Source organism: Balaenoptera acutorostrata, chromosome 10 (assembly GCF_949987535.1).
Source record: "Balaenoptera acutorostrata chromosome 10, mBalAcu1.1, whole genome shotgun sequence".
In the NCBI taxonomy this organism is placed as follows: domain Eukaryota; kingdom Metazoa; phylum Chordata; class Mammalia; order Artiodactyla; family Balaenopteridae; genus Balaenoptera; species Balaenoptera acutorostrata.
In genome coordinates, this window is record NC_080073.1 from 39,289,766 (window position 1) to 39,314,294 (window position 24,529).

The following is a 24,529-nucleotide window of genomic DNA, read 5'->3' on the forward strand; positions in this document are numbered from 1 at the left end:
ATTGAAGGTCCAAGACTCAGGTAAGGAATAGCATTCCAGGCATCCAGAGCCCACCTCCTGCCTTTGCCCCCTCCACCAGCCTTGAGTCCTGGTGCCTGATTCTCATGGGTGCGTGACTCCCCATTCCCCAGCAGGTGGCGCTGCTGTCCTGACTATGCCTGATGGTTGCCAGCCAGATGATGTGTTCTCAGAAGGCTGGGACCTGTGCTACGGAAGGCTGCCAAGGAGTACAAAGCCATTCTATTCATTCACGAATTCAACAAACACTAATTGAATATAAAATATGTGCCGGGCACTGTTCTAGGTGCTGGGGATTTAGCCAGGAACAAGACAGACCAAGCTCTGCTTTTACAGGGTTTACATTTTAGAGCAGTGCTGTCAAATACTGTAGCCCCTAGCCACACGCTGCTATTGAGCTCTTGAAATGTGTAGTCTGAATTGAGAAGTGCTGTAAGTGTAAAATACATACCTGATGTCAAACAGTTAGTAAAAAAATAATGTTAACTATCTAACATTTTAAATATTGATTTTATATTGAAATGATATTTAGAGTATTTTGGGTTAAATAAAATATCTTATTAAAATAATTTAACCTGTTTTTGACTTTTTTTTAACATTACCAAGAATTTTAAAATTACATAGTGTGCCCACATTTGTGGCTTACATTATATTTCTGTTGGACAGTGCTGTTCTGGAGGGCAATCAGACATATAAACAAATGTGCAGTATGATGTCAGGTGAGGAGATATTAGGGCTGAGAAGTGACAGAAATGAGACAGTGAGCAAACAGGTGGAAATAAACCTGTGAGCCTGGGACAGTGTGGAGGCCAATGTGGCCAGAGCAGGGGAGAGAGGAGTGTAAGAGACGAGTTATAAAAGCAGGGCCAGAGATGCAGTTTTAAAATATTATTGCTTATTGCTATATAACCATTTTGGGAAGAAGTTTGATTTTTTTTTTTTTTTGGCCACACCACGCACCATGTGGGATTATTTATTTAGTTATTCATTCATTCATTCATTTGGCTGAGCCAGGCCTTCATTGCGGCACGCTGGATCTTCATTGTGGCATGTGGACTTCTTAGTTGCGGCACGGGAGGTCTTTAGTTGCAGCATGAGGACTCTTAGTTGCAGCATGCATGTGGGAGCTAGTTCCCTGACCAGGGATCGAACCCAGGCCCCCTACATTGAGAGTGTGGAGTCTTAACCACTGGACCACCAGGGAAGTCCCAAAGTTTTATGTTATTGATTAAATGTAAGAATATGCATTCTCTCATAGCCATGATCTGACAATTTGACTCCCAGAAATAAACTCTAGAACAGTGGGTCTCAAAGTTTTTAGTCTCAAAACCACGTACACTCTTTTTTTTTGTCTTTCATATTTTTAAAAAATTTCTCTTCAATAGTTGCTTGCCCCAACATCTTCCTGTCTACTCTATACAATGAAAATACAAACTGAGAATAGAAAAAAATAATTAAAGCATTAAATCATACAAATTACAAATCTGTTCCAAAATATACTTACATTAAATAAAATATGCATTTCAGTAAGAGATCTACAGTGAACTATGCATTCTGGGAAGCTTCACGATGTCTAGGCAGGGCCAACATCCATGGAAGGAGCTAAGAGAATTTGCATCCAGTCACAGTTTGTAGCAGGTTTCTAATCGCCAGGCTGTGAACTACAATGAGCACATCATTAGCATCACCTGTGCAGGGAACTGACTTTGGGAAAAGGGGGAGAAGCAAGCTCTAGCCTCAATGTTGAGTTCATTACAACTTCTCAAGAATCTTATCAACAGCCTATACAGTACAGTTCCAAAAAAGTAAACATGTTAAGCAGACAATGCTTTAGAACCCCACACACATTTCCTTGTTGTGTTTATGTGGAACTCTCCGTCTACAGTGGGTGGTTGTGAAGAGGTTCTTCCTCAGGACAACATGGTCACAGGACTCCGACGCCCCAGCGTGACTGAGGGGAGCACGAGGACTGGGGAGGAGGCTCCCTGTTGGTTTCAGTTGGAGACAAACTTCTAATGCACAGTCCACAGCCCTGCAGTCTTCTCCTCCTGTCATCTGGCATAATGCTTAATGTAGTCTTCAACTTTATTGCTGAAGTCTTCCTTGTCCTGCAAATGTTCTGTAGCTTCAATATTCAGTTGATCATCGAAATTCAAAAGATCAGTAAACAAAGAGTTTAATACCTAAACACTGTTTTTCAGTGGTACTTCCCTGGTGGTCCAGTGGTTAAGACTCCAAGCTTCCACTGCAGGGGGCACAGGTTCGATCCCTGGTTGGAAACTAAGATCCTGTGTGCCTGTGGTGCGGTCAAAAAAAAAAAAAAATCCTTCAGTGTCCCTGTGGGAGCCCAGCCAGTGCCATCAGTCGAATGGTCTCTCAGTAAACTTAGATGTATTTCGCCTGTCTCTTTGGTGTTGGGGTGCCAGATCCTGGTCAAGCATTTCACTTTGGGAGGCACCATGTTGTACACATCGGGAACTTCAGTTTCATTCATTCATTCATTCATTTATTGATGCCGCACCAGGTCTTGGCTGCCGCACGCGGAACTCTTTGGTTGCGGCATGTGGACTCTTAGTTGCAGCATGCACGTGTGATCTAGTTCCCTGACCAGGGATCGAACCTGGGCCCCCTGCATTGGGAGCACAGAGTCTTACCCACTGGACCACCAGGGAAGTCCCCGAACTTCAGTTTCAAACTGAAGTTTTCCACCCTGGTAGTAACCCTCATCTGGGGTGACAGCTGAAACAGTGAAGCTTGTTTGGATCAGGAAAATCCACTTTACACGTACAAGGTAAATTAGCAACAAGTTCTGCAACCTCTTTAACAAGCAGCCTGCTCTCACAGAAACCCATCGAGTCAGAGGCTGTGGCTCACGCCCCGGACCCTTTGAGACCGTCATCCCTCTTCAGTTTGCTTGCCAGCATCAGCATTACTGCTACCTTTATCCTGGGCACCCCGAGACAGGTGATGCTGCCCAGCGCCCAACACCCGGCCAGGCGGGCCAGGGGCGGCGAGACGCACCCCCTCACAGCCTCACTGGCTCCGGGCGGTAGGCCGTACACTCTTATAACTGAGGACTCAAGAGAGATTTTATGTGAGTTATATTTATAGATGTTTATGTGTTGGAAAGTAAAACTGAGGAAAATTTAAACTATTTGCTTTTTTTTTTTTTTTTGGCCTTGCTGCCAGGCATGTGGGATCTTAGCTCCCCCACCCAGGATCGAACCTGCACCCGCTGCAGTGGAAGCTGGGAGTCTTAACCCCTGTACTGCCAGGGATGTCCCTATTTGCTTATTTAAAATAAACAACGATATAGCAGTAGACCTGCCCTATGAGAAATGCTAAAGGGAATCTTTCAGGCTAAAATGAAAGGACACTAGATAGTAACTTGAGGCCATAATTTAAAATAAAGGATACTAGTAAAGGTAACTTCATAGGTAAATATAAAAGCCAAGATCATGATACTTTTGGTTTGATTTGTAATTTCTCTCTTTTTTCTACATGATTTAAAAGGCAAATGCATAAAACAATTATAAATCCGTGTTAGTAGTCATAAAATGTATAAAGATATAATTTGTAACAATAACAATATAAAGGGGGAGGAACAGAGATGTATAGGAGCAGAGTACTTGTAAACTCTTGAAACTAAGTTGGTATTATTCAAACCAGCTTGTCATAAATTTAAGATATCAATTGTGATCCCTAAGTAAGCCACTAAGAAAATACTTTAAAAATATACAAAAAAGGAAAGAAAGGAATCAAAGTGATACACTACAAAAGATCAACTAAATTTTTTTAAAAAGGCAGAAATGGAATAAATAAGGGTTCCCTGAACCCAATTCCAACATGTGTGTGGAGGCTTCCCCACAGGGTGTCTGAGAATTTAACTCAATTCTGATACTATCTATCCAGAGATAGAATCAGATTCCATGGGTCAAGGGCTCAGTCCCACAAGACTGCCCTCCACTTCAGACACAGGTCAAGTTGTTACCTGTGCTTCTAACCAACTGGCCACAAATTGAGTTTATGACGACCCCCTCCAACTTCCAATGCTAATCTCAACTCCAGGTTGTCACCTGTACTTCTGACCCACTGGCTATATATCAGAGGTTCCCAAGACCTGCTCCTCAATTTCGATTAATTTGCTAGAACAGTTCACAGAACTCAGAGAAACATTTTACTTACTAGATTACTGGTTTATTATAAAACAATTATTAAAGGATACCAATCAACAGCCAGAAGAAGAGATTCAAAGAGCAAGGCATGGGGAAGGGGTGTGGAGCTTCCATGCCGTCTCCAGGTACATCACTCTCCCCATATCTCCACATGTTCACCAATGCAGAAGCTCTCTGAACCCTGTCCTTTTGGGGTTTTATGAAGGCTTCATTACATTGGCATGATTGATTAAATCATTGGCCTTTGGTGATTGATTTAACCTCCAGCCCCTCTCCCCTCCATGGAGGTCTGGGGAGTGGGACTAAAAGTTCTCCTGGCAATCAGCCCCCACCCTTGACCAGGATCCAAAAGTCACTTTCCCTGAAGAGTTTTCAGGAATTGAGGACAGGACAAGAGACCAGATATTAACCCATTGCTCTTGTCTCTCAGAAAATTCCAAGGGTTGGGCTTCCCTGGTGGCGCAGTGGTTGAGAATCTGCCTGCTAATGCAGGGGACACGGGTTCGAGCCCTGGTCTGGGAAGATCCCACATGCCACGGAGCAGCTGGGCCCGTGAGCCACAATTGCTGAGCCTGCGCGTCTGGAGCCTGTGCCCCGCAACGGGAGGGGCCGCGATGGAGAAAGGCCCGCGCACCGCGATGAAGAGCGGTCCCCGCACCGCGATGAAGAGTGGCCCCCGCTTGCCGCAACTGGAGAAAGCCCTCGCACGAACCGAAGACCCAACACAGCCAAAAATAAATAAATAAATAAATAAATAAATAAATAAATAAATAAAATCAAGTAAAAAAAAAAAAAAAAAAGAAAATTCCAAGGGTTTTAAGAGCTGTGAACCAGAAACTGTAGATGAAGACCAAATATATATGAGAAATATATATTTTGGTCATTCAGATGGCATATGTATATATAGTATTTTTATTTTAAATATTTATTTATTTATTTATTGGTTGCGCTGTGTGGCTTGTGGAATCTTAGTTCCCTGGCCAGGGATTGAACCCGGGCCCTCGGCAGTGAAAGTGTGGAGTCTTAACCACTGGACTGCCAGGGAATTCCCCAAATTGGATTTTTTTAAAAAAGGTCTATCTATGTGTATCTATAAGAGACTCACGTTAGGTATAAGGGCACAAAGAGGTTGAAAGTAAGGGGTGGAAAAATATATTCCATTAAAATAGTAACCAAAAGAGAGTTGGGTGGCTATATTATTGTAAGACAAATTAGACCTAAATCAAAACAGTTTACAAGAGACAGAAGGAAAATATTGATAAAAGGTACAATATAGCAAGAAGATATAACAGTTATGAACATACATACATCTTACAACAGAGCCCCAAAATATATGAAGCAAAAATTGACAGAATGGAAAGAAGAAATACACAGTTCTACAATAATATTTGGAGATTTCAATACTCCATGTTCAATGATGGATAGAACAACCAGACAAGAGCAGTAAGGAAATGGAGGACTTGAGCAACACTGTAAACCAACTAAACCTAACAGAGATATACAGAACATTCCACCCAACAATAGCAGAATACACATTCTTCTCAAGTGAACATGGAACATTCTCCAGAGTAGGCCATATATTAGGCCACAAACAAGTCTCAATAAATTTAAAAAGATTGAAATCATACTGAGTATCTTTTCCTTTCTGGTCACAATGGAATGAAACTAGACATGAATAAGATAAGGAAAACTGAAAACAAAAATCACAAATATGTGGAAATTTAACAACACACTGTGTGATGGTTAATTTTATGTGTCAACTTGAAATGACCGTGGAGTATCTAGACATTTAGCCAAACATTATTCTGGGTGTGTGTCTGAGGGTGTTTCTGTGTCAGATTAACACTTGTTTTTTTCTTTTTCTTTCTTTTAGTTTTTGAGATTAATATTTGAATAGACTGAGTAAAGCAGATTACCCTCCTTTATATGGGTAGGCCTCATCCAATCAGTTGAAGTTCTGAATAGAACAAAAAAGCTGAGTAAAAGGAAACCCCTCCTGTCTGATTGCTTGAGCTGGAATATTGTTCTTTTTCCAGGCTTTGGGGTACGACCTAAACATCAGCTCTTTTAGGGTCTCTGAGACTGCCAGATTTTGGACTGGAATTTATACCATCAGCTCTCTTGGTTTTAATGCCTTCAGACTTGAACTAGAACTACACATTGGCTCTCCTGGGTTTCAAGTTTGCCAATGGCAGATCTTGGGAGTTCTCAGCCTCTATAATCACATGAGCAAAGAGTTTATAAGTTTATAATCTCAATCTCTCAATTGATCTCTCTCTCTCTCTCCATATATATGGAGTGGAGGTGGCTGTTCACCAGAGAGATATTGAAACCGTGCACCTCAGACTGGGACTCGGAACCCAAGTGCTGGGACTCAAACCCAGCCAAAAGCCTGACTGGGACTCGAACCCATGCAGCCGGCAAAAACTCACAGTCTTCCAACTGAGATCACACACCTGGTTTCAGGATTTAATGAAGCTCAGGTTCTTGATGTCTCATTGCAGAAAGAATTCAGTGAGATACAAAGTGATAGGTAAGAAGTGGATTTATTTAGAGAGAAACACACTCCACAGACAGACAGTGGGCCATCTCAGAAGGCAAGAGGAGCACCAGGGTATGGGTTATCAATTTTTATAGGGGTGGGTAATTTCATAAGCTAATGAGTGGGAGGAGTATTCCAGCTATTTTGAGAAAGGGTGGGGATTTCCAGGAATTGGGCCACCACCCACTTTTTGATACTTATGGTGGGCCTTGGAACTGCCATGGCTCTGTGGGTGTGTCAGTCAGCTTACTGATGTGTTACAATGAGCTGTATACTGAGGCTCAAGGTCTAGTGGAAGTCGACTTGTCTGCCATCTTGGACCCATTTGGTACTAATCAGTTTATGTCATGTCCTCAGGCTATGTCATTCTTTCAAAGGTTGTGCCCTGCACCCTTCCCTCCTGTTTCAATATTGAGACTCATCTGCAATGAGGGGCCACATGGGTCTGTGTCTGCTCTCAGAGCTGAGGCCTGAAGACCAAAGCCTGTCTGTATCCTCCTGATTCTCAGGAGGGCTATAGTCCTCTGGGATTTAGGGAAACCTCTGCTCCATTATGGGGGGGTGGTGGCTCCCTAAAAGGGAAACCCTCAGGAATCTGGAGGGACCCAGGCAATGAATCATTAGTCTGAGTCAAAATGGAGATAGCGGGCTTCCCTGGTGGCACAGTGGTTAAGAATCCTCCTGCCCTTGAGAACACAGTGAGGGGGAAGTAAGCTGGGATGAAGTGAGAGAGTGGCGTTGACATATATACACTACCAAATGTAAAATAGATAGCTAATGGGAAGCAGCCACATAGCACAGGGAAATCAGCTCGGTGCTTTGTGACCACCTAGAGGGATGGGATAGGGAGGGTGGGAGGGAGATGCAAGAGGGAGGGGATATGGGGATATATGTATATGTATGGCTGATTCACTTTGCTATACATCAGAAACTAACACAACGTTGTAAAGCAATTATACTCCAATAAAGATGTCAGAAAAAAAAAAAAAGAATCTGCCTGCCAGTGCAGGAGACACGGGTTTGAGCCCTGGTCCAGGACGATCCCACATGCCGCGGAGCAACTAAGCCCGTGTGCCACAACTACTGAGCCTGTGTGCCGCAACTACTGGAGCCTGTGTGCCTAGAACCCATGCTCCGCAACAAGAGAAGCCACCGCAATGAGAAGCCCACGCACTGCAACGAAGAGTAGCCCCCACTCGCCGCAACTAGAGAAAAGCCCGTGTGCAGTAACGAAGACCCAATGCAGCCAATAAATAAATAAATAAATAAATATATTAAAAAACAAAATGGAGATAACAATGACCAGTCCAGAAGCCACAGGTTACAAATTATGATGAGGCAGGGAAAGTTTTCTGTCACTGGAGGTCTCTAGGTCTGGGCTGGGAAGGCTCAGCTCCTCCAGGCTGTTCCTTGGGCTGGCTTGGAATCCTGGTTTCGTGTCTGTTTGATGCCCCACTATGAGAATCCTATGAGCTACACTGGGCCTGTGTCTCTGGAGCCCCTCACACAGAGAAGACACAGGTCACCAAAGATGACTGTTGCCTGGAGGGTCTGACCTATGAGGTAGGAGTCCAAAAGAGGCTCTGTTTCCAGCTCTACTTCATATTGCTTTCTTGGCTTGGGAAGTCACTGGCCCACATCTGGCCTCAGCTTTGTTATCCATAAAACAGGCTTAAGTGACAATTTCTGAGGCATTGTTTCTACAAGTATCTGGAAGGATGATGATGATAATAAATATGATGTTTAATTTTTTTCTTTTAAAAACATGTTTATTGAGGTATAATTTATTTTACTTTTTTTTAAATTTCTTTATTGGGGTGTGTGTGTGTATATATATATATTTTTTTAACTAATTTTTATTTACTTATTTATTTATTTTGGCCACTCTGTGCGGCCTGTGAGATCCTAATTCCCTGACCAGGGATTGAACCCGTGCCCTCGGCAATGAAAGCACAGAGTCCTAACCACTGGACTGCCAAGGAATTCCCAATTGAGGTATAATTTAGATACAATAAAATGCACATATCTTAAGCATTGTTTAATGAATTTTGACAAATGTCTAGACAAATATAACTACCAGCCTATCACGTCATAGAACCTTTCTATCACCCCAAAATATTCCCCTGTACTTCTTCACAGTCACCCTTGGCACCAGGGAAAACTGTTCTGATTTGTATTACTCTATATTAGTTTTGACTTTTCTAGAATTTCATGTAAGTGGAACCATACCATATGAACTCACTTGGGTCTGACTTCTTTTTTTTTGGTCTGACTTCTTTTGCTTAACATAGTGCATTTGAAACCCAGTGGTGGTATTGTGTATGTCAGTTGTTCATTTGTTTGTTTGTTTTTTATTGTGGTAAAACATACATGACATGTAATGATAAATGTAATGTAAATTTACCGTTTACTCATTTTAAGTGTATATATCATTCATTGGCCTTAGGTACATTCATAGTGCTTTGTAATCATCACCACTATTTCCAGATTTTTTTTTCCATCCATCCTGAACTGAAACTCTGTACTTGTCAAACAATAACTCTCTACTTCCCCCTCCCCAGCCCCTGGCAACCTCTATTAAACTTTCTGTCTAGATGAATTTGCCTCTTCTAGGTACCTCACATCAGTGGAATCATATAATATTTGTTCTTCTATGTCTGGCTTTTTTCACTAAGTGTAATATTTTCAATGTTTATCCTTGTTGAAGCATGTGCCAGAATTTCATTCCTTTTTAAGGCTGAATAATTTCATTTTGTGTAATTATACTTTGTTTACCCATTCATCTATTGATAGCCTGTCGATTCATTCATTTCTTTTTATTGTTGAGTAGTATTTCATTGTGTGGATACACCACAATTAGCTAATCTGTTCATTTGTTCATCTGCTGGACACCTGGCTTATTTCCAAAGTTTGGCTATTATGAATAAAGTCCTTGGATGGACATATGCTTTCATTTCTCTTGGGTAAATACTTAGGAGTGCAATGGCTGGATCATGTTTTAAGTATAAATTTAGTTCTTAAACAATGGCCAAACTGCTTTCCAAAGTGGCAGGAAATTATCAATGCATGAGGGTTCCAGTTTTGTCAGTTTTTAATTTTAGTCTGTTTAGTGGGTGTGTGGGGTTCTAATTTGTATTTCCCTGATGAATAATAATGTTAAGCATCTTTTCATGGGCATATTGGCTATTTATCTTTTCTTGTTGGCTATTGGCTATTTCTTCTTCTTCAAATCCTTCGCGCACGTAAAAAAAGGGTTAATATCTATTTTTGCAACCAGTGTCGTCCAGACACTATGCTCATTCATGCTCATGGCTTTATGTGCTTTAACTGACGCCCACCCTGCACAGAAGCAGTAACCGACTGAGACCTCAGGGTACCTAGAAGGTTCAGCACTAACCGGATCCAGAACGGCTAGGCCGTTTCTGGGCATGGTCCCTGGTGGCTCTCTAAGGCACGCTCGGTGATTGGCTGAAGGAGCACTTCCGCAGGCACTTCCGAATCCGGGCCCGCCCCGAGCATCGGTGATTGGCTGGGCTGGCCGAGCGCGAGTCCTCTCGGGAGTTGTAGTTCTTGCGGCCCGGCTGGGGACGCCGGGAAGGACCATTGGTCTTACTTTGTCGTGGCCGCTGCCACCATGTCCCGCGTGTCGGTCCCTTGTCATGTGAAAGGCACTGTGGCCCTGCAGGTGGGCGACGTGCGGACCTCCCAAGGCCGGCCTGGCGTGCTGGTTATCGATGTCACCTTCCCCAGCGTCGCGCCCTTCGAGGTGAGCAAGCAAGTGGGCGCGACCGGGGCTCCTGGGCGGGGCTTATCTGGGAACTCGGGCGTGTCCCAGCCATTTAATCGTTTACCGAAAGCCTCTGTAGTACCTTGCCCATACGAATCAGTTAACCATTTATTTATTCCTTCAGTTAACACATAGTTACTAGAATGCAGCTTCCTCTTCTGTTCTCTTCAACGTCTCTCCCCAATGTCCAGAATGGCGCTGACACGGAAGTGCCGAGATAGTAGGTTAGGTGCTGGAAATACAGTTTTGAACCTAATAGAGGTGAGAGGTCGTTTTGTCCCTGGCCACTGGCTGGGTATCATTAGACAATGAGTTACCCCCAAACCTGCCTCCTGCCCATTCCTACAGTCCCTGCTGGAGGTCAGGTTCAAATCATCCCTCATCAGGATCTTCCCAGGGGCTCCAGTTTCCAGTCTCCAGTTGCCTTTCCACATCTGCTGGCAGAGTGACTGGACACTGCAAGACCTCAACACAGAGGGCAAAGTCCACTTTCTAATGGCCTGGCATTCAGAGCCACTCTGTGTCTTTGCCCTACTTGCTTCTCGGCCCCAGGCATTTTGTCCTGTAGTGTGTGGTTCTTCCCCAAGCTGTTGCTTACTCTAAGCTGCGAGACTTCATTACAGGGCCCAACCTTGGAAATCTGATTCAGTAGGTCTGGGATGGAGCCTGTACACTTATATTAAAAAAAAAAAAAAAAAATTTCCTTGTGTAATTCTGTTTTGTTGTATTTTGTTGTTGGTGGTGGTGGTGGTGGTTTTTTTGGCCTCACCACGGTGGGATCTTAGTTCCCTGACCAGGGATCGAAACCCAGGGCCTGGCAGTGAAAGCACCGAGTCCTAACCACTGGACCACCAGGGAATTCCCTCCTTGAGTAATTCTGATGAGTATCCAGTGATGAGAACTGCTTTAGCTAGGCTGAACCACTCTCTGTTCCAGGGGTATGCCAGGTCCTGTCACCCCTTGGTGCTCCTTTGTTTATGCTACTTTACAGTTTCTACCTTTCATGGTCCACTTGATGAACTCATCTGTACATTTTCTGACTCATCTAGAGTTAGGGCTCTGACCACTTGCAGCATCTTGGACATGCGGCAAGATCCGAGGTCATGGTTTGTTTGCATGACGTGCTCATTTAGACTGTGAGTTCTAGGAAGGCAAAATCTCTTTGGGCCCCATTGGATTCTTGTTGATATTGTTAGATTGGTAGAAGAGTACATTCCTAAGTGGAGGAAGAGATGGTGCTTTTGAACCCCTCAGGCCCGGGGACTAGGTCTGATTTGTTGTGGTGGGTTGTGTGTGCCCTAGTTGCAGGAGATCATGTTTAAGAATTACTACACAGCCTTTCTGACCATCCGTGTTCGCCAGCACACCTCAACACACACTCCAGCCAAGTGGGTGACCTGCCTTCGGGACTACTGCCTGATGCCTGACCCACACAGTGAGGAGGGAGCTCAGGAGTATGTATCGCTGTTCAAGCACCAGGTCAGCTGGGACTCAGCATGGCCAAGGCAGCCCAGATGAGGGCTCACAAGAGGCCTGGGGATTGGGCCAGGGTACCATGAGGGAAGAGGGGTGGGCAAGGTTGGCCTGAATTGTGGTTCTTGGGCAAGTGCCGTGGAGGAACTACTGTTTCCTTCTCAAAGGCCTGGGGAGGAAGCACCTTGGCTCATTGCTGGTTGGCTCCTGGGCAGTGAGCTGGGGCCTCGGTGGGTCCTTGTGTGTATGTGTCAGATGCTGTGTGACATGGGCAAAGTACTGGAACTACGCCTGATTCTGCGACAGCCATCACCACTGTGGTTGTCTTTCACGGTGGAGGAACTGCAGATCTACCAGCAGGGACCAAAGGTAAGTGACTAGCTCAGAGCTGTTTGCTGGCCCTTTCTCCAGGAGGCTCCTAGCTATGGCTGGGAGGCCTGGGGGTACAGGTGGGAGTGGATGGGTAAGGATGGGGAGACTCAGAAGGAGTCCTTCATGGAAATTAGCCAGGTGGGAATGCTGGAAGCTCATGATGAGAGGTGAGGCCATGTCCCCATATCCCCTGACCTTTGGGGCTACCTGCCTTTTTCAGATCTGGAACATTCAGGTACCCAGATATACTTCCGTTCCTTGTCTTCGTGGGGTTTCCTTCTGCATAGCAGAAGAGCTTAGGTAGTCTTCTGCCCCTGGGACCTAAACAGGATTTTCCCAGTTTCTGGGGCTCAGGGGCCCTTCTCTATGCCTTCAGGACCTTGGGATCTGGTTCCAGGTCTCTCCTACTCTGCCCGCCTCAGGGCAGTATGCCTTTGCTTTGCAGAGCCCTTCCATGACCTTCCCCAAGTGGCTCTCGCACCCAGTGCCTTGTGAGCAGCCTGCTCCCCTTCTTGAGGTAAGCCCTCACCCTGGCTAAGAACCATGTGCGAACAGCTCTGGTGTCCAGCACAGGCCCAAGGGGACCCCTTTCTGCAAGAATCTGGGGCTGGACCCAGGGACCTTGGTTCACTCTGTGCACCTTCCTCCTGGGATTTGAGGCATCTCTGTGTGGGGCCGGGCCACCTACTCCACATCAGGCCCCATCCTCATGCTTCACAAGTCATCTGGGAATGTCAGCTGGAGGGCCCCATAGCCCAACTTGGCCTATCTGGAGTTCTAAGGGCACTGCTGGGGAGAGACCCATGGCCACTGACCCCTCCTTCTGGAGCAGGGTCTCCCAGACCCCAGCAGGGTATCCTCCGAGGTACAGCAGATGTGGGCGCTGACAGAGATGATCCGGGCCAGTCACACCTCCACAAGGATCGGCCGCTTTGATGTGAGTGATCGCTTCCCTCTGCTTGGCTCCCGTTGGCCTAAATGGGTCAGATCTGATGGTCTTTTGTGTTGCAGGTGGATGGCTGTTATGACCTGAACTTGCTCTCCTACACTTGAGCTGTGGCCCTTAGCCAAGACGTTGGCCTTCCGTGCCCATCCAGGCCCGGTTTGGGCCATCAGAGGCCGAAGTGCTGTCCCTGTGCATTCCGAGTGTTGCCTGCATGCGCATTCTGTCGGGACCATGTTCACAGAGTCAAGATTCTTGGGGGCTCACTGTGTTGCTTTAGCATGAACTCCTGGAGGGAATACACTCTGTCCTCACCTGACTGCAACCCAAAACTCCTCCTTCGCCCTCCCTAAAAACACTCCAGTTCTATTACTAAGAATCCCCCTGTGCCCTCTGTCTCCCCTGCCAACATGCACATTCCTGTCTTCTGCGTGCTCCCTCACCCTGAGTGCAGTGGGCTGGGGTGACCTACTAGAACCTGCTCTGTCTAGCCTTGGAAGACTGCTAGAGCTTGGCAGTCGTAGTTTGGAAGCTTGAGGGAGAAACAGGAGCCGCATTTTTCCTTCTGCGCCCCCTAATGGTCTTCTTTCCCTTTGTATTATGCCCACAAAAAGAAAATTCCTATCTAAACTCTTCTGCTGCTTGCCTAGGGAGCCACACAAAGCTTGGAATTTGGGCAGCCTGAGTCCCTTGGTCCCTGAGTTGGCTCCTGGATGTGCGTTCAAATGGGTCTGCCCCCATCCATCAGGTCTGGGCGGGTGCCCTGGGCAAGGCTGGGGCCTGAAAATGAGTCCTGGGACCTGTCTGCCATCTGACAGAGCCCAAAGCGCATCCTTGTCCCTCTTCCAGTTGCCCCCATCTAAGAGCCACGCTCAGTGTGATGAGAGATCAACCTCGGTGGTGGTGGTGGGGGCCAGGTGAGAGTTCTCATTGGTGTCTTTTAAGAGGCTGAGGTTTTCTACAACCCCAGGCCAGCAGCTGAATAAGACAGGCTGCTGCTCCTTATGAGAAAATCCTGCTTCTCTCTGTTTTTTCCTGGCTTTCTTCTGGGGGCTGTTATGAGGCAGTACTGCAACATGTGTTGGACCTGGAAAATTGGATGTTTGTGTGGCTCAACAGCTTTCTAGGGGAAGGGCAGCCACTTTTTGGTGGCCACCTTCTGATGTCACCTATCAGAGTTCTTGCAGGTGGTATCTGCCTGCAGGGTCATTTACTTAGCCCCATTCAGCTTTTGCTAAGAGGGTAATGATCAGTCTTGTGCTCAGGGAGTAGCAGTCCTCAGTGTGTATGTGAGTGAGGGGGGAGGTCCCTGGGATGGCAGGGACCCTGCTTCCTGCACAGCTGTGTCCCCAGCACAGGGCCTAGTGTGCAGCAAGACCAATAAATACTTGTGGAATGCATCACTGTGCTCGCTGCCTATGTTTGCCCAGTTGAGAGAGCTGGAGACCCTCACATGAGGCCAGGTTACTGTGGCACTCTGCCTGCCGGGCTGACTCCACCCTCCTGTGCCCTCTCCACCCCTTCCCCTCCCCCCATGTGACCTTACACTCCTATTGTCCTAAACTGGTGATTCAGGCCTTTCAGCCCTTTGCAGAACTTTGGCCCTTTGGAGGCAGGGCAGTCAGCAGGGGGAGGTCTAGCCCCCAGCTCTATTTCTGAGTGGCTTAACTGGCTCCAACCGCCCAATCTGCCCTGATCAGATGGAAGCGCCCGGGGCTATTTCCCTGCAGCTGGGAGTCAATGCACTGTGTGCTCTAAAGCTGCGTCTGCCCTTGGGGCTGCCCACTCCCTCTTCTGATCCCCCGGGCGGGGGAGAGACCTATCTAAGCAGGGCCTGGACTACATCTCCCAGCGTGCCTGGCAGAGTGGTGGCCTCTGTGCGTCGGCTGCACCAGTTGCGGGCAACAATGCAGTGGGCTGGGAGCATGATGTCCCGTCTGCGCTCGTGTCTCCAGGCACTCCCCTCGGCCCTGCGCCGTTCTCTCAGTAGTGCACAGGTGGGATAGAGGGTGCTGGGTTGTGGTGCCAATCTTGGAGGGTGGAGGAGGAAGAGGGCTGAGGTCTGGGGCCTTGGTGGCACTGAGCCCGGCCGCCCGCAGGACGTGATCCGCAGGACACCACTCTATGACTTCCACCTGGCCCATGGCGGGAAGATGGTGGCATTCGCAGGCTGGAATCTGCCTGTGCAGTACCGGGACAGCCACGTTGACTCACACCTGCATACACGCCGGCACTGCTCGCTCTTTGACGTGTCCCACATGCTGCAGGTGAGCCAGGGGAGTGCGCTGATTGCTAGGCCAGGGCTTCCTCTCCGTCCACAATGGTGCAACCCTCGGCTTTCTTTGCTGGGAGCTGGATTCCAAGGGCAGCCCTCTCAGAAGAGTTGGAGGTCTCAAGGGTGTAATGTACTATGGCCCTCAGTAAACTGACTCAGAGGGTCTCTTGATCATCTCCTGTCTCATCTCTCTAGCCTGCTCCCACTTAGTGGAGTGCCTCAACGTCCTGGGTTTTCCAGGGCTGCCACTCATTGTCATCCACTGTCCTAGGTATTGGTTTGGAAAAGGTGGTATTTCAGGAAGGTGCTGAGCCCTTTCAAGTTCCCTAACCTCCCTGAGTGCATCTCTTCTGTATTTGGCGGGTGTGGGGGAGTCAGAAAGTAGGGCTTCTGCCACTTGCAGAACCGAAAGACTAGTCAGGCACTTTGGCTGGATTGGACTGTGCTGTGGGTGGCAGGGAGGATGCCTCCTAACCCCGTGGCTTTCCAGACTGTAGCTACTGCAGTGACCTGAGGCTTTTTGATCTCTTTCCCAGACCAAGATATTTGGCCATGACCGGGTGAAGCTGATGGAAAGTCTAGTGGTTGGAGATATTGCAGAGCTAAAGCCAAACCAGGTGGGCCTCTCTTTTTTTTTTAAATTTTATTTATTTATTTGCTGCGTTGGGTCTTCGTTGCTGTGCGCGGGCTTTCTCTAGTTGCATGGAGCATGGTCTACTCTTCGTTGCAGTGCGCGGGCTTCTCATTGCAGTGGCTTGGCTTGTTGCGGAGCATGGGCTCTAGGGTGCGTGGGCTTCAGTAGTTGTAGCACGCGGGCTCAGTAGTTGTGGCGCACGGGCTTAGCTGCTCTGCGGCATGTGGGATCTTCCCGGACCAGGGCTTGAACCCGTGTCCCCTGCATTGGCAGGCAGATTCTTAACCACTGCGCCACCAGGGAAGCCCGGGCCTCTCTTTTATTTCTGCTCCATGAGTGTTCTTAGTCATAAGCCAGCAAACCAGTCTGAGTCCCTGCTTCGGGCCTAGGGGCACAGAGACGGATCAGACACAGTTTCTCAGGGCTTTCGTTCTTGGGGGACGGAGTCCCTGAGTCATGTCCAGACACCCAGCCATCTGCAGGGAGGGTCCTATCCCATCCCCACCACATCAAGCTGGGAGGCCAGAAACCCAGGTTCATGTCCTGTTCTGTGACCTTCCATGCTGCTAAACCCCTTGCAATTTAAAGTGTAGTCCTGGGAATTCCCTGGCGGTCCAGTGATTAGGATTAGGACTCTGTGCTCTCACTGCCGAGGGCCTGGGTTCAATCCCTGGTTGGGGAACTAAGATCCCACAAGCTGCGCGGCCAAAAAAAAAAGAAAAACGAAAGCGTAGTCCGTAAACCAGCAGCCTCATCGTCACATAGGAGCTTGTTAGGATACACTCTCAGGCCAGTTCTTCAGACCTGCTGAATCAGAACCTGCATTTTAACAAGATCCCCAGGTGATTCATGTGACCTCTTAACCTCAGGCTCTTATACTGTCCATCCAGTGGGGAGGCTGAGGCCAGCCAGCCTCAGTGTTTTGGAGGGTTGTTGTGGAGCACATGGGATCATCAAGATAGACTTTGAAGCTGCTGCTGCTGCTTTTTTTTTTTTTTGGCCATGCTGGATCTTAGTTCCCCAACCAGGGATTGAACCCTCACCCTCAGCAGTGAAAGCACCGAGTCCTAACCACTGGACCACCAGGGAATCCCCATAGACTTTGAAGCTTCTGTCCTGGGGTTTGGGGCACAGACTGAGTTGTCCTAGGTCTGGGTGGGACGAAGCAGCAAGTCCTAGGTATGGTGGGTTAAGTGTGAGAGGGGCTCTCTCTACTGAATGGGGAGGGGTGCAGAGGCCCCCACCAGATCAGGGAGGTGTCCCCCAAGGTGGGGAAGAGGTGAAACCTTTCTCAGTGTATGAGGATCAAAAACCCTGGGCTTGTGCAGGGGCCTGGGCTGACCCAGCCTTGCTCCTTGCACTGCCACCCCTCAGCACTATGCACGAGGGTTCATGAGTTTGTGGTGGCTGAGTGGGCCCATGGGTGTGTTTGACTCACACTTGACCTTGGCCTCTTGGACCTGGAGGCAATGATGCTCCACTTTGATGCTAGGGAACACTGTCGCTGTTTACCAATGAGGCTGGCGGCATCTTAGATGACTTGATTGTGACCAACACCTCTGAGGGACACCTGTATGTGGTGTCCAATGCTGGCTGCTGGGAAAAGGACCTGACCCTCATGCAGGTATAGCCCCTCTGCGTCCCAGGTACCCTGTCCTCCTTGTTCACAGAGCAGCATCCTTGTTTTCCAGGACAGACCTGGAATGGATAAGGAGCTCAGACAATGGCTCTTTGAAAGAACAGTGGGCCAGAGCGGGCCCTCCCTGGAGCATGCTAAGTTTCAGTGGTGGGGAAGTGGGGGAGGTGGGGAGGTGAAGCTGATCCTGGCCCCTAAGTGAGCATCCTCTGGTGAGGATGGAGGGCTGGAGCCTGGTGTTAGAGCTAGCAGACCTGGGCTTGAGTCACCCCTACCACTTAGTAGTTATATGACCTTGTTAAGATGGAAACCAGCCTACTCTGCCGAGCTCTGCAGCACCTGGCCCGTGGTAGGTGCTCAGTAAGGGGTCCCAGAGCAAATGTGGTATTTCTTCCCTTTCAGGACAAGGTTAGGGAGCTTCAGAACATGGGCAGCGATGTGGGCCTGGAGGTGATGGATAATGCCTTGCTAGCCCTGCAAGGTAAGTGGGCCAGGCTGGGTTTGGAGCTGACCTTTGCCTTCCAGGTTTCTTCTACTGCTTGGCACAGAGGCCGCGCTGCGCCGGGGGAAGGTGAGGATGGTGCACCATAATTCTAAGTTTGGTATCATGCCCTCCTTCTACCTGCCACAAGGCTCCATGGGCTGTGGGCAAGAGCATCTTCTCCCACCTACAGAGTGGGGCTTGCTCAGGGCTTGTTCTGGTCCCTAAGGGCTGTGATCCAGCTTTCTGGGGCACCAGGACCTGGACACTTGGTTATTGGCTCCCTGGGCCCAGGCCCCACTGCGGCCCAGGTGCTACAGGCTGGCGTGGCAGATGATCTGAGGAAACTGCCCTTCATGACCAGTGCTGTGATGGAGGTGTTTGGCGTGTCTGGCTGCCGTGTGACCCGCTGTGGCTACACAGGAGAGGATGGTGTGGAGGTTTGTCAAGAAGTGGGCACAGGGTAGTGCAGGGCATAGGACTCTGGGGCCAGCAGCCCATCTGCTCCCTGGTGTCCCTTGCAGATCTCGGTGCTGGCAGCAGAGGCAGTCCGCCTGGCAACAGCTCTGTTGGAAAACCCAGAGGTGAAGCTGGCAGGGCTGGCGGCCCGGGACAGCCTGCGCCTGGAGGCAGGCCTCTGCCTGTATGGGAACGACATTGACGAACACACCACACCTGTGGAAGGCAGCCTCAGTTGGACATTGGGTGAGCTGGGCTAGCGCTCAGGGAGGGGATCCTGAAGGCTGGAGTGACCCTTGATGAGACCAGCCAACCCCGGACTGCTTCCAAGGTTGTGTAGCCTGGAGCAAGTGGCACAGCCTCCCTGAGCCTTCATTTCCTGAAGGTACCACAGTGGCTTTGCCCAGTAGATATTGAGGACCCTCAGCAGGCTGAGGTGGGGAACATGGCCTCCAAGACCAGGGGTCAGTAGGTGGATGGCTGACTGCACTGCAGGGGAGGAATGGGGTCCAGGGGCAGCCTGAGCGAAGGGGCCTTGATGCTGGATAGATGTCACTTGGGGTCCTTGTCACTAGGACCTCCTGTGGTCAGGGGTCCTACGGACTGTGGCTTAAATCTGATGTGTCATGTTCCAGGGAAGCGCCGCCGAGCTGCTATGGACTTCCCAGGAGCCTCGGTCATTGTTCCCCAGCTGAAGGGCAAGGTGCAGCGGAGGCGTGTGGGGTTAATGTGTGAGGGGGCTCCTGTGCGGGCACACAACCCCATCCTGAGTACAGAGGGTACCGTACTTGGTAGGTTGACCAGGGAAGTTGGAGAGCCCTTGTCTCTTCCCTAGGAGGGTGGGGACCCTGGGCTGGCAGGGTGGTGTGGACACATGGCGTCTGCCCGGACAGGTGCTGTGACCAGTGGCTGCCCCTCACCCTGCCTGAGGAAGAATGTGGCGATGGGTTATGTGCCCTATGAGTACAGTCGGCCAGGTACCCTGCTGCTTGTAGAGGTGCGGCGAAAGCAGCAGATGGCCATGGTCAGCAAGATGCCCTTTGTGCCCACAAACTATTATACCCTTAAGTGAGGATGACTTGGAGCAGGGCCCTCTCCTCCAGGAGCCTTACCCTGGAGGGCATTCTACAAGGGGTTAGTCAGGAAGCTGAGGCAGAACACACTTGGGGTAGGTGGCTAGGTGGAGACTGGTACTGGTTGTCTGGGTGACGGGGTCACACCACCTATTCCCACTTCATCCTGTGCCACTTGCAACTTCAAGACCCCATTTCTGAGTGACGGACCAGCCCACGGTCCCATTGACCCCACTCTTGCCTGCTGGAGAAGCATCAGTTCTGGCACCTCGCCCTTCCACTCTGCCAGGTGCTGCCTGTGGAGCAAAGGCTCACCTTTAGGGGGAGGAGAAAGCCTGCCCAACCTACCTCACCACGGTTTCTCACACTGCAAAGAGTCATTACCTTGGGCAGTGCCGGCTACCTCCTCTGCTTCACTTCCCATGAATTCAAACTGTTGCCTCTTCCTGGGCAGGGATGATTCCTGACTCACAGAGGGTTGGCCTAGTAGGGCTGTGGTGCCCGTGTGTAAACTTGGGGATGGCTGAGGGGGGCATGGACTCATTCTTCCACATTCTCCAGTTGGCCCAGCCTGCTGCCCAGTAGCCAGCCATGCCAGGCTCACCACCTGTTCTGAGCCCCAGGGCTGTTGTAGGGCAGGCTGGGCCTCCTCCCAGACTTGCCTTATCCTGGGCTGACCTTCGTCCCTGGGACTTACTACTGGACTCCACTGACTCCTAAAAAAAATAAAACATTAAATGAGCTTCCTTCCTTCTTGCTTGCTAGAGTTCTAGCTTCATTGTTCTCTGTCCACAGGGTTCCTGGGGTGTCAGTCCAATGCCTGCCTTCCTGGCCCAGACTCAGAGTGGGTTCCCCTTGAGAGGGGCAGGTCTATAAGAACTAAAGGGGAGAGTGCCCCTATTGGGCACCACCACTGCTCCTCCAGGGAGCTGGCATCGTCTCTCTAGCTCTGCAAGTTGTATTCTGGGTGCTCAGGGGCAACAGCCCCCAGGGTGTTCCCTCTCCAGTTTCCCCTGTGCATGCACACTATCCTGTCAATAACCACACAGCTGATGCACTTCCATGTTTAATAAGCCACATCCTCAGTTGAGCTTGGGGTGAAATGTGGGACCAATTCTGAGTGTGGTGTTTGTTGTCAGTGGGTAGGCCTGGGGCTGCAGAACCATCATCCCACCAGCCAGAAGATACTCCGGAGTACTTGTGCATGAGCTCAGCATAGTCCTACTCCAGTGCACTCTGCAAAGACAGCCTAGGCAAAGGCTGCCAGATGGAAATGTGACATTTAACAGAGAGGAAGCAAGCAGTGGGACACTGAGGTAGCTGCTGGCCCAGCAGAAGCAGGCAGAAGTATGTCCATCAGGGAAGGAGGCAGGTCTAGGGCCACACTGCTTTCAGGAACTGGTGTTTGCCACTTATACCTTTGGAAGTTCCCTTGGCTCACTGTGGAAGTGGCAGGCCTGCCTAGTTTGTGGGCTCTTAGAACGAAGCTCCTCTGGTTCCAGGTCAAGATGGGAAGTGGTGAGGCTGCAGGGCACGATGGGGCCGCTTTGCACTAAACTGCTCAGTATGTCCCTTTGAGGGGCGGGGTACAGATCCACAACCCCACAGGCACTTAAACAGTGGGGATGGGAGGTCACCCCCGGGACTCAGCCACTTTTAGGTACCCAGCTTCATTCTGGGAGGGGTTAAGAGGAATATGAGTACAATGAAAAGAGAACTTATATAGCCTGACTCACATCTGGAGAGCTCAGGATGAGCCAAAGGAGGTGGGTGTTTGGTGTCCACTGTCTTACACTTGAATGGCCAGCTAAGTAACCATAAAATATAAGGCTGTGTCCAGGCCAGGATTCCCTGGGTCCCTGCCAACAAAGCAAAACCAAATAAAGGAAACCCAAGGCTTAGGGGAAAACAGACCTGCCTTACAAATGTCAGAGCTGGTCAACCTCAGGCTTCCTCCCAGGGACAAATCTACAGGGTCACATCCCAGGGGGATGGGAAGAGGAACAGGAAAAAGCCAAGACAGAAAATGGACTGTTGCCATCCCCAACCCAGAGGCTTCTGAGCTGACCCCTGAAAGGAGAAGCATGCCTTCTCTCCTTAAGCCACCCAGATCAGGGTACAGGCAAACTCTTTACTGGCCCAATGCCTGGGGCTGCTGGAGGCAAGACCAAGGGCAGTGAAGGCCCAGCCCTGCAAGCACTGGCATACTCCGTACCCCCAACCTCTACCCCCGCTGCAGTCGTCCCTGGGGTCTGGGCAGCAGCAGCACTCAGTGTGGGAGCCAGCAGACCTGGTGATGTTCCTGGAGACCCCTCTGCTGCCTTCCCTCATTCTCTGTGGGTTTTAAGAGGTTCATTTGCTGCTGTTTCCCTGAAAGTGATAGAAGAGAAGAGGGGTTATTCCACGGACAGCACAACAGTCCCCTTGTGGGGGCTGAGCTGGGCTCAGTAAGTCCACACTATAACCTAGACCTCTCTGCTGAGCTTCCACAGCCCTCATTGGGTCCACCACTGTCCCCTGCAGACTTATTCTTCCTCCTGCTTCTCCACTTTGTGAATGGTGCTCCCATCCTTCGCCAGTTGCCAAGGACAGAAACCTGTGCAGTGGCAGGCCTCCTAATTGGCCTCTTGCCCTCTCTATTGGGCTCCTTTACCTATTTGCCATGAAGCAGGTAGTTATAAAAGCAAATTCGATCACGCCATGGCTTTGCTGAGTCCAGTAGCTCCTTGAGACTTGGGATAGGGTATTCCGGGTCCCTCCATTTCTTTATGTTTGAACTCCAGCGTCACAGCCTTGTCTATCCTTCCAATATGTCACCCTTGTTCTTGCCTCTAGGCCTTGTTCTGTCCATTCTCTTTGCTTGGTACACCCCTAGCCTTTGCCCTCAGCTTAGGTGTCTGACTTGGAAGACACCAGCTCTGATGACCCTTGCCTCTGCACTGCTGCCCTCCCCTTTTATTTATTAAAAAAAATTTTTTTAAATATCTTTATTGGAGTATAATTGCTTTACAATGTTGTGTTAGTTTCTGCTGTACAACAAAGTGAATCAGCTGTATGTATACTTATATCCCCATATCCCCTCCCTCTTGAGCCTCCCTCCCACCCTCCGTGTCCCACCCCTCTAGGTCATCACAAAGCATTGAGCTGATCTCCCTGTGCTATGCAGCAGCTTCCCGCTAGCCATCCATTTTACATTTGGTAGTGTATATATGTCAATGCTACTCTCTCACTTCGTCCCTGCTTCCCCTTCCCCGCCGTGTCCTCAAGTCCGTTCTCTACATCTGCGTCTTTATTCCTGCCCTGCCACGCCACTAGGTTCTGCCCTCCCTTTTTAAATCTCTGGTTCCACCTGTGAGCAGGACCTGGGTTGTTCTTGTTCTCTGGACCTAGTGTGGCCCCTGCCATGTGGTAGGAGCTCAGAGATCAACTGAATGAACGCTCCAATTAGTGAGTTCATGTTTTACAGATTAGAAGGCTGATCCTGATGAGTTCAGTCAGTGCACTAAGGACAGAGGCTCCTGCCTTTCTAACTGACGGGCTTACAGTGCAGTGGAATCTCTACATCTCTCACAGTGCAGTTGCCACTACATCTCTAAAATTGTGACAATAACGCCACCCACCCCACATTTCTGTATGAACTGCATACAGATGGGCTGCTCAGACATCGATGTCACTTGAAGCCTGAGCTCTAGTGCAGACCCTGGGGTTTGCTGCAAAGCTGGTGGCCTCCTACCCTGAGAACTCCCTTCCCCTGTCCTCAGCTCAGGAGTGGCCTCTGCCTGCTAAGCATGGGGTAGACATAGGAGTAAATTTACTCACCAGGAAGGGAAATGCGTGGAGCCATCAGGTGTGGATCCGTTCTGGCCGCCCAGACCTGGGGGCAGGAACACATCCAGAGCTGCAGCAAGCTGGGGGTGGGTATCTGAGCAGGCTAGAGGCCAGTGGTATTGTTTGATGGAGAGTGTAGTGGAGGCCCTAAGGGACTAGTGGCATTGTCTGACGGGGGTTGAAAGGAATTTATATGTGACGGGTGGACTGGTGGGGTTTCTGGCGTGAAATGGTATGTTGACATGGGTCAGGGTACAGCGTTAAGTTGTGATGAGGTTCTCAGGGGACCCACTGGTAGTCTGGGGGGATTCTGGGGAGCCCAAAGGTACAGTCGGTGGGGGAGGGGGTGGCCGGCCTACGGAAGTTGGTGGATCGTCTCACCTGGCCGGTGATACAGCCCGGTCACCGTACTCCCGTAGAACCCCCACGCCAGCTGGATGCTCAGGAGACTTAACACCAACCAAAGCAGCAGCAGCTTGAAGAGGGTCACGCGCATGTCCTGCGCCTCCCACTCCAGCAGGAACTCGCTGCCGAGGGCGCCCAGAGCGCCCAGCACCGTGGCCGGCAGAGCCTGCAAGGATTGCCCAGACCAAGGCTCCGCCATGACTGGCCGGCGTCCCAGCCGGGGGACTGTCACCGTAGTCCCCACTGCGCAGGCGTCTGGTCTTCCGGGTCCAGGCCCGCTAGTGCGCACGCGTAAACCCAGGCAAGGCGCGTCTACCCCGCTTGCGCGAAGAGTTGGCAGTTTGGGGAGGAGTGTTAAAACCGCGCACGCGCACCTAGCCCCACCCTGCTTAAAGGATGAGTGACTCGAAGAGTATAAAATAGCAACC

The 24,529-nt window shown here is 49.7% G+C and overlaps 3 protein-coding genes and 1 pseudogene across 14 annotated transcripts; 2 read left to right on the forward strand and 2 right to left on the reverse strand.

Annotated features, from left to right (window-relative positions):
* Window positions 1–2,069: 2,069 nt before the first annotated feature.
* LOC103014874 (NEDD8-conjugating enzyme UBE2F-like) lies at window positions 2,070–2,948 on the reverse strand (annotated as a pseudogene).
* A 7,364-nt stretch (window positions 2,949–10,312) lies between these two features.
* Window positions 10,313–14,710, forward strand: NICN1 (nicolin 1, tubulin polyglutamylase complex subunit). Of its 2 annotated transcripts, none has more exons than XM_007168732.2 (6): window positions 10,313–10,501; window positions 11,825–12,001; window positions 12,251–12,364; window positions 12,813–12,884; window positions 13,200–13,304; window positions 13,379–14,710. In XM_007168732.2, the coding sequence occupies exons 1-6, from the start codon at window positions 10,370–10,372 to the stop codon at window positions 13,418–13,420; spliced, it is 642 nt and encodes a 213-aa protein (XP_007168794.1). In that variant the 5' UTR covers window positions 10,313–10,369; the 3' UTR covers window positions 13,421–14,710. The 2 variants fall into 2 exon arrangements, with proteins under 2 accessions (XP_007168794.1, XP_007168795.1); XM_007168733.2 differs by having other exon boundaries at window positions 11,885–12,001.
* Window positions 14,711–14,857: 147 nt separating this feature from the next.
* On the forward strand, window positions 14,858–20,601 carry AMT (aminomethyltransferase). Of its 5 annotated transcripts, none has more exons than XM_057555095.1 (9): window positions 14,858–15,307; window positions 15,410–15,577; window positions 16,122–16,202; window positions 17,712–17,843; window positions 18,258–18,426; window positions 18,631–18,776; window positions 18,861–19,041; window positions 19,431–19,586; window positions 19,689–20,601. In XM_057555095.1, exons 1-9 carry the CDS (start codon window positions 15,011–15,013, stop codon window positions 19,865–19,867), a joined length of 1,509 nt encoding a protein of 502 aa, XP_057411078.1. In that variant the 5' UTR covers window positions 14,858–15,010; the 3' UTR covers window positions 19,868–20,601. The 5 variants fall into 5 exon arrangements, with proteins under 5 accessions (XP_057411078.1, XP_007168792.1, XP_007168793.1 ...); XM_007168730.3 differs by having other exon boundaries at window positions 18,258–18,336; XM_007168731.3 differs by having other exon boundaries at window positions 18,381–18,426.
* TCTA (T cell leukemia translocation altered) lies at window positions 16,210–24,500 on the reverse strand. 7 transcript variants are annotated; one of them, XM_057555104.1, is made up of 4 exons: window positions 24,078–24,500; window positions 23,688–23,799; window positions 22,159–22,238; window positions 16,210–16,480 (listed from the first exon to the last, which is right to left on the reverse strand). In XM_057555104.1, the coding sequence occupies exons 1-3, from the start codon at window positions 24,298–24,300 to the stop codon at window positions 22,196–22,198; spliced, it is 378 nt and encodes a 125-aa protein (XP_057411087.1). In that variant the 5' UTR covers window positions 24,301–24,500; the 3' UTR covers window positions 16,210–16,480; window positions 22,159–22,195. The 7 variants fall into 7 exon arrangements, 6 of the variants coding, with proteins under 6 accessions (XP_057411087.1, XP_057411085.1, XP_057411086.1 ...); XM_057555102.1 differs by having other exon boundaries at window positions 16,472–16,604; XR_009009543.1 differs by lacking the exon at window positions 16,210–16,480 and adding an exon at window positions 20,922–21,128 and having other exon boundaries at window positions 21,605–22,238.
* Between the last annotated feature and the right edge of the window lie 29 nt (window positions 24,501–24,529).

Bases quoted from the DNA above. Each gene is read 5' to 3' on its own strand.
- AMT (XM_057555095.1), top strand. From the start codon at position 15,011: ATGGAAGCGCCCGGGGCTATTTCCCTGCAGCTGGGAGTCAATGCACTG. The intron at 15,308-15,409 runs GTGGGATAGAGG...GGCCGCCCGCAG, and splicing joins GTTCTCTCAGTAGTGCACAG to GACGTGATCCGCAGGACACC. The intron at 17,844-18,257 runs GTATAGCCCCTC...CTTCCCTTTCAG, and splicing joins AGGACCTGACCCTCATGCAG to GACAAGGTTAGGGAGCTTCA.
- NICN1 (XM_007168732.2), top strand. From the start codon at position 10,370: ATGTCCCGCGTGTCGGTCCCTTGTCATGTGAAAGGCACTGTGGCCCTG. The intron at 12,002-12,250 runs GTCAGCTGGGAC...TGTATGTGTCAG, and splicing joins TATCGCTGTTCAAGCACCAG to ATGCTGTGTGACATGGGCAA. The intron at 13,305-13,378 runs GTGAGTGATCGC...TTTGTGTTGCAG, and splicing joins CAAGGATCGGCCGCTTTGAT to GTGGATGGCTGTTATGACCT.
- TCTA (XM_057555104.1), bottom strand. From the start codon at position 24,300: ATGGCGGAGCCTTGGTCTGGGCAATCCTTGCAGGCTCTGCCGGCCACG. The intron at 23,800-24,077 runs GTGAGACGATCC...ACTGGCCTCTAG, and splicing joins CGGGCTGTATCACCGGCCAG to CCTGCTCAGATACCCACCCC. The intron at 22,239-23,687 runs GTGAGTAAATTT...TATCACTTTCAG, and splicing joins TCCACGCATTTCCCTTCCTG to GGAAACAGCAGCAAATGAAC.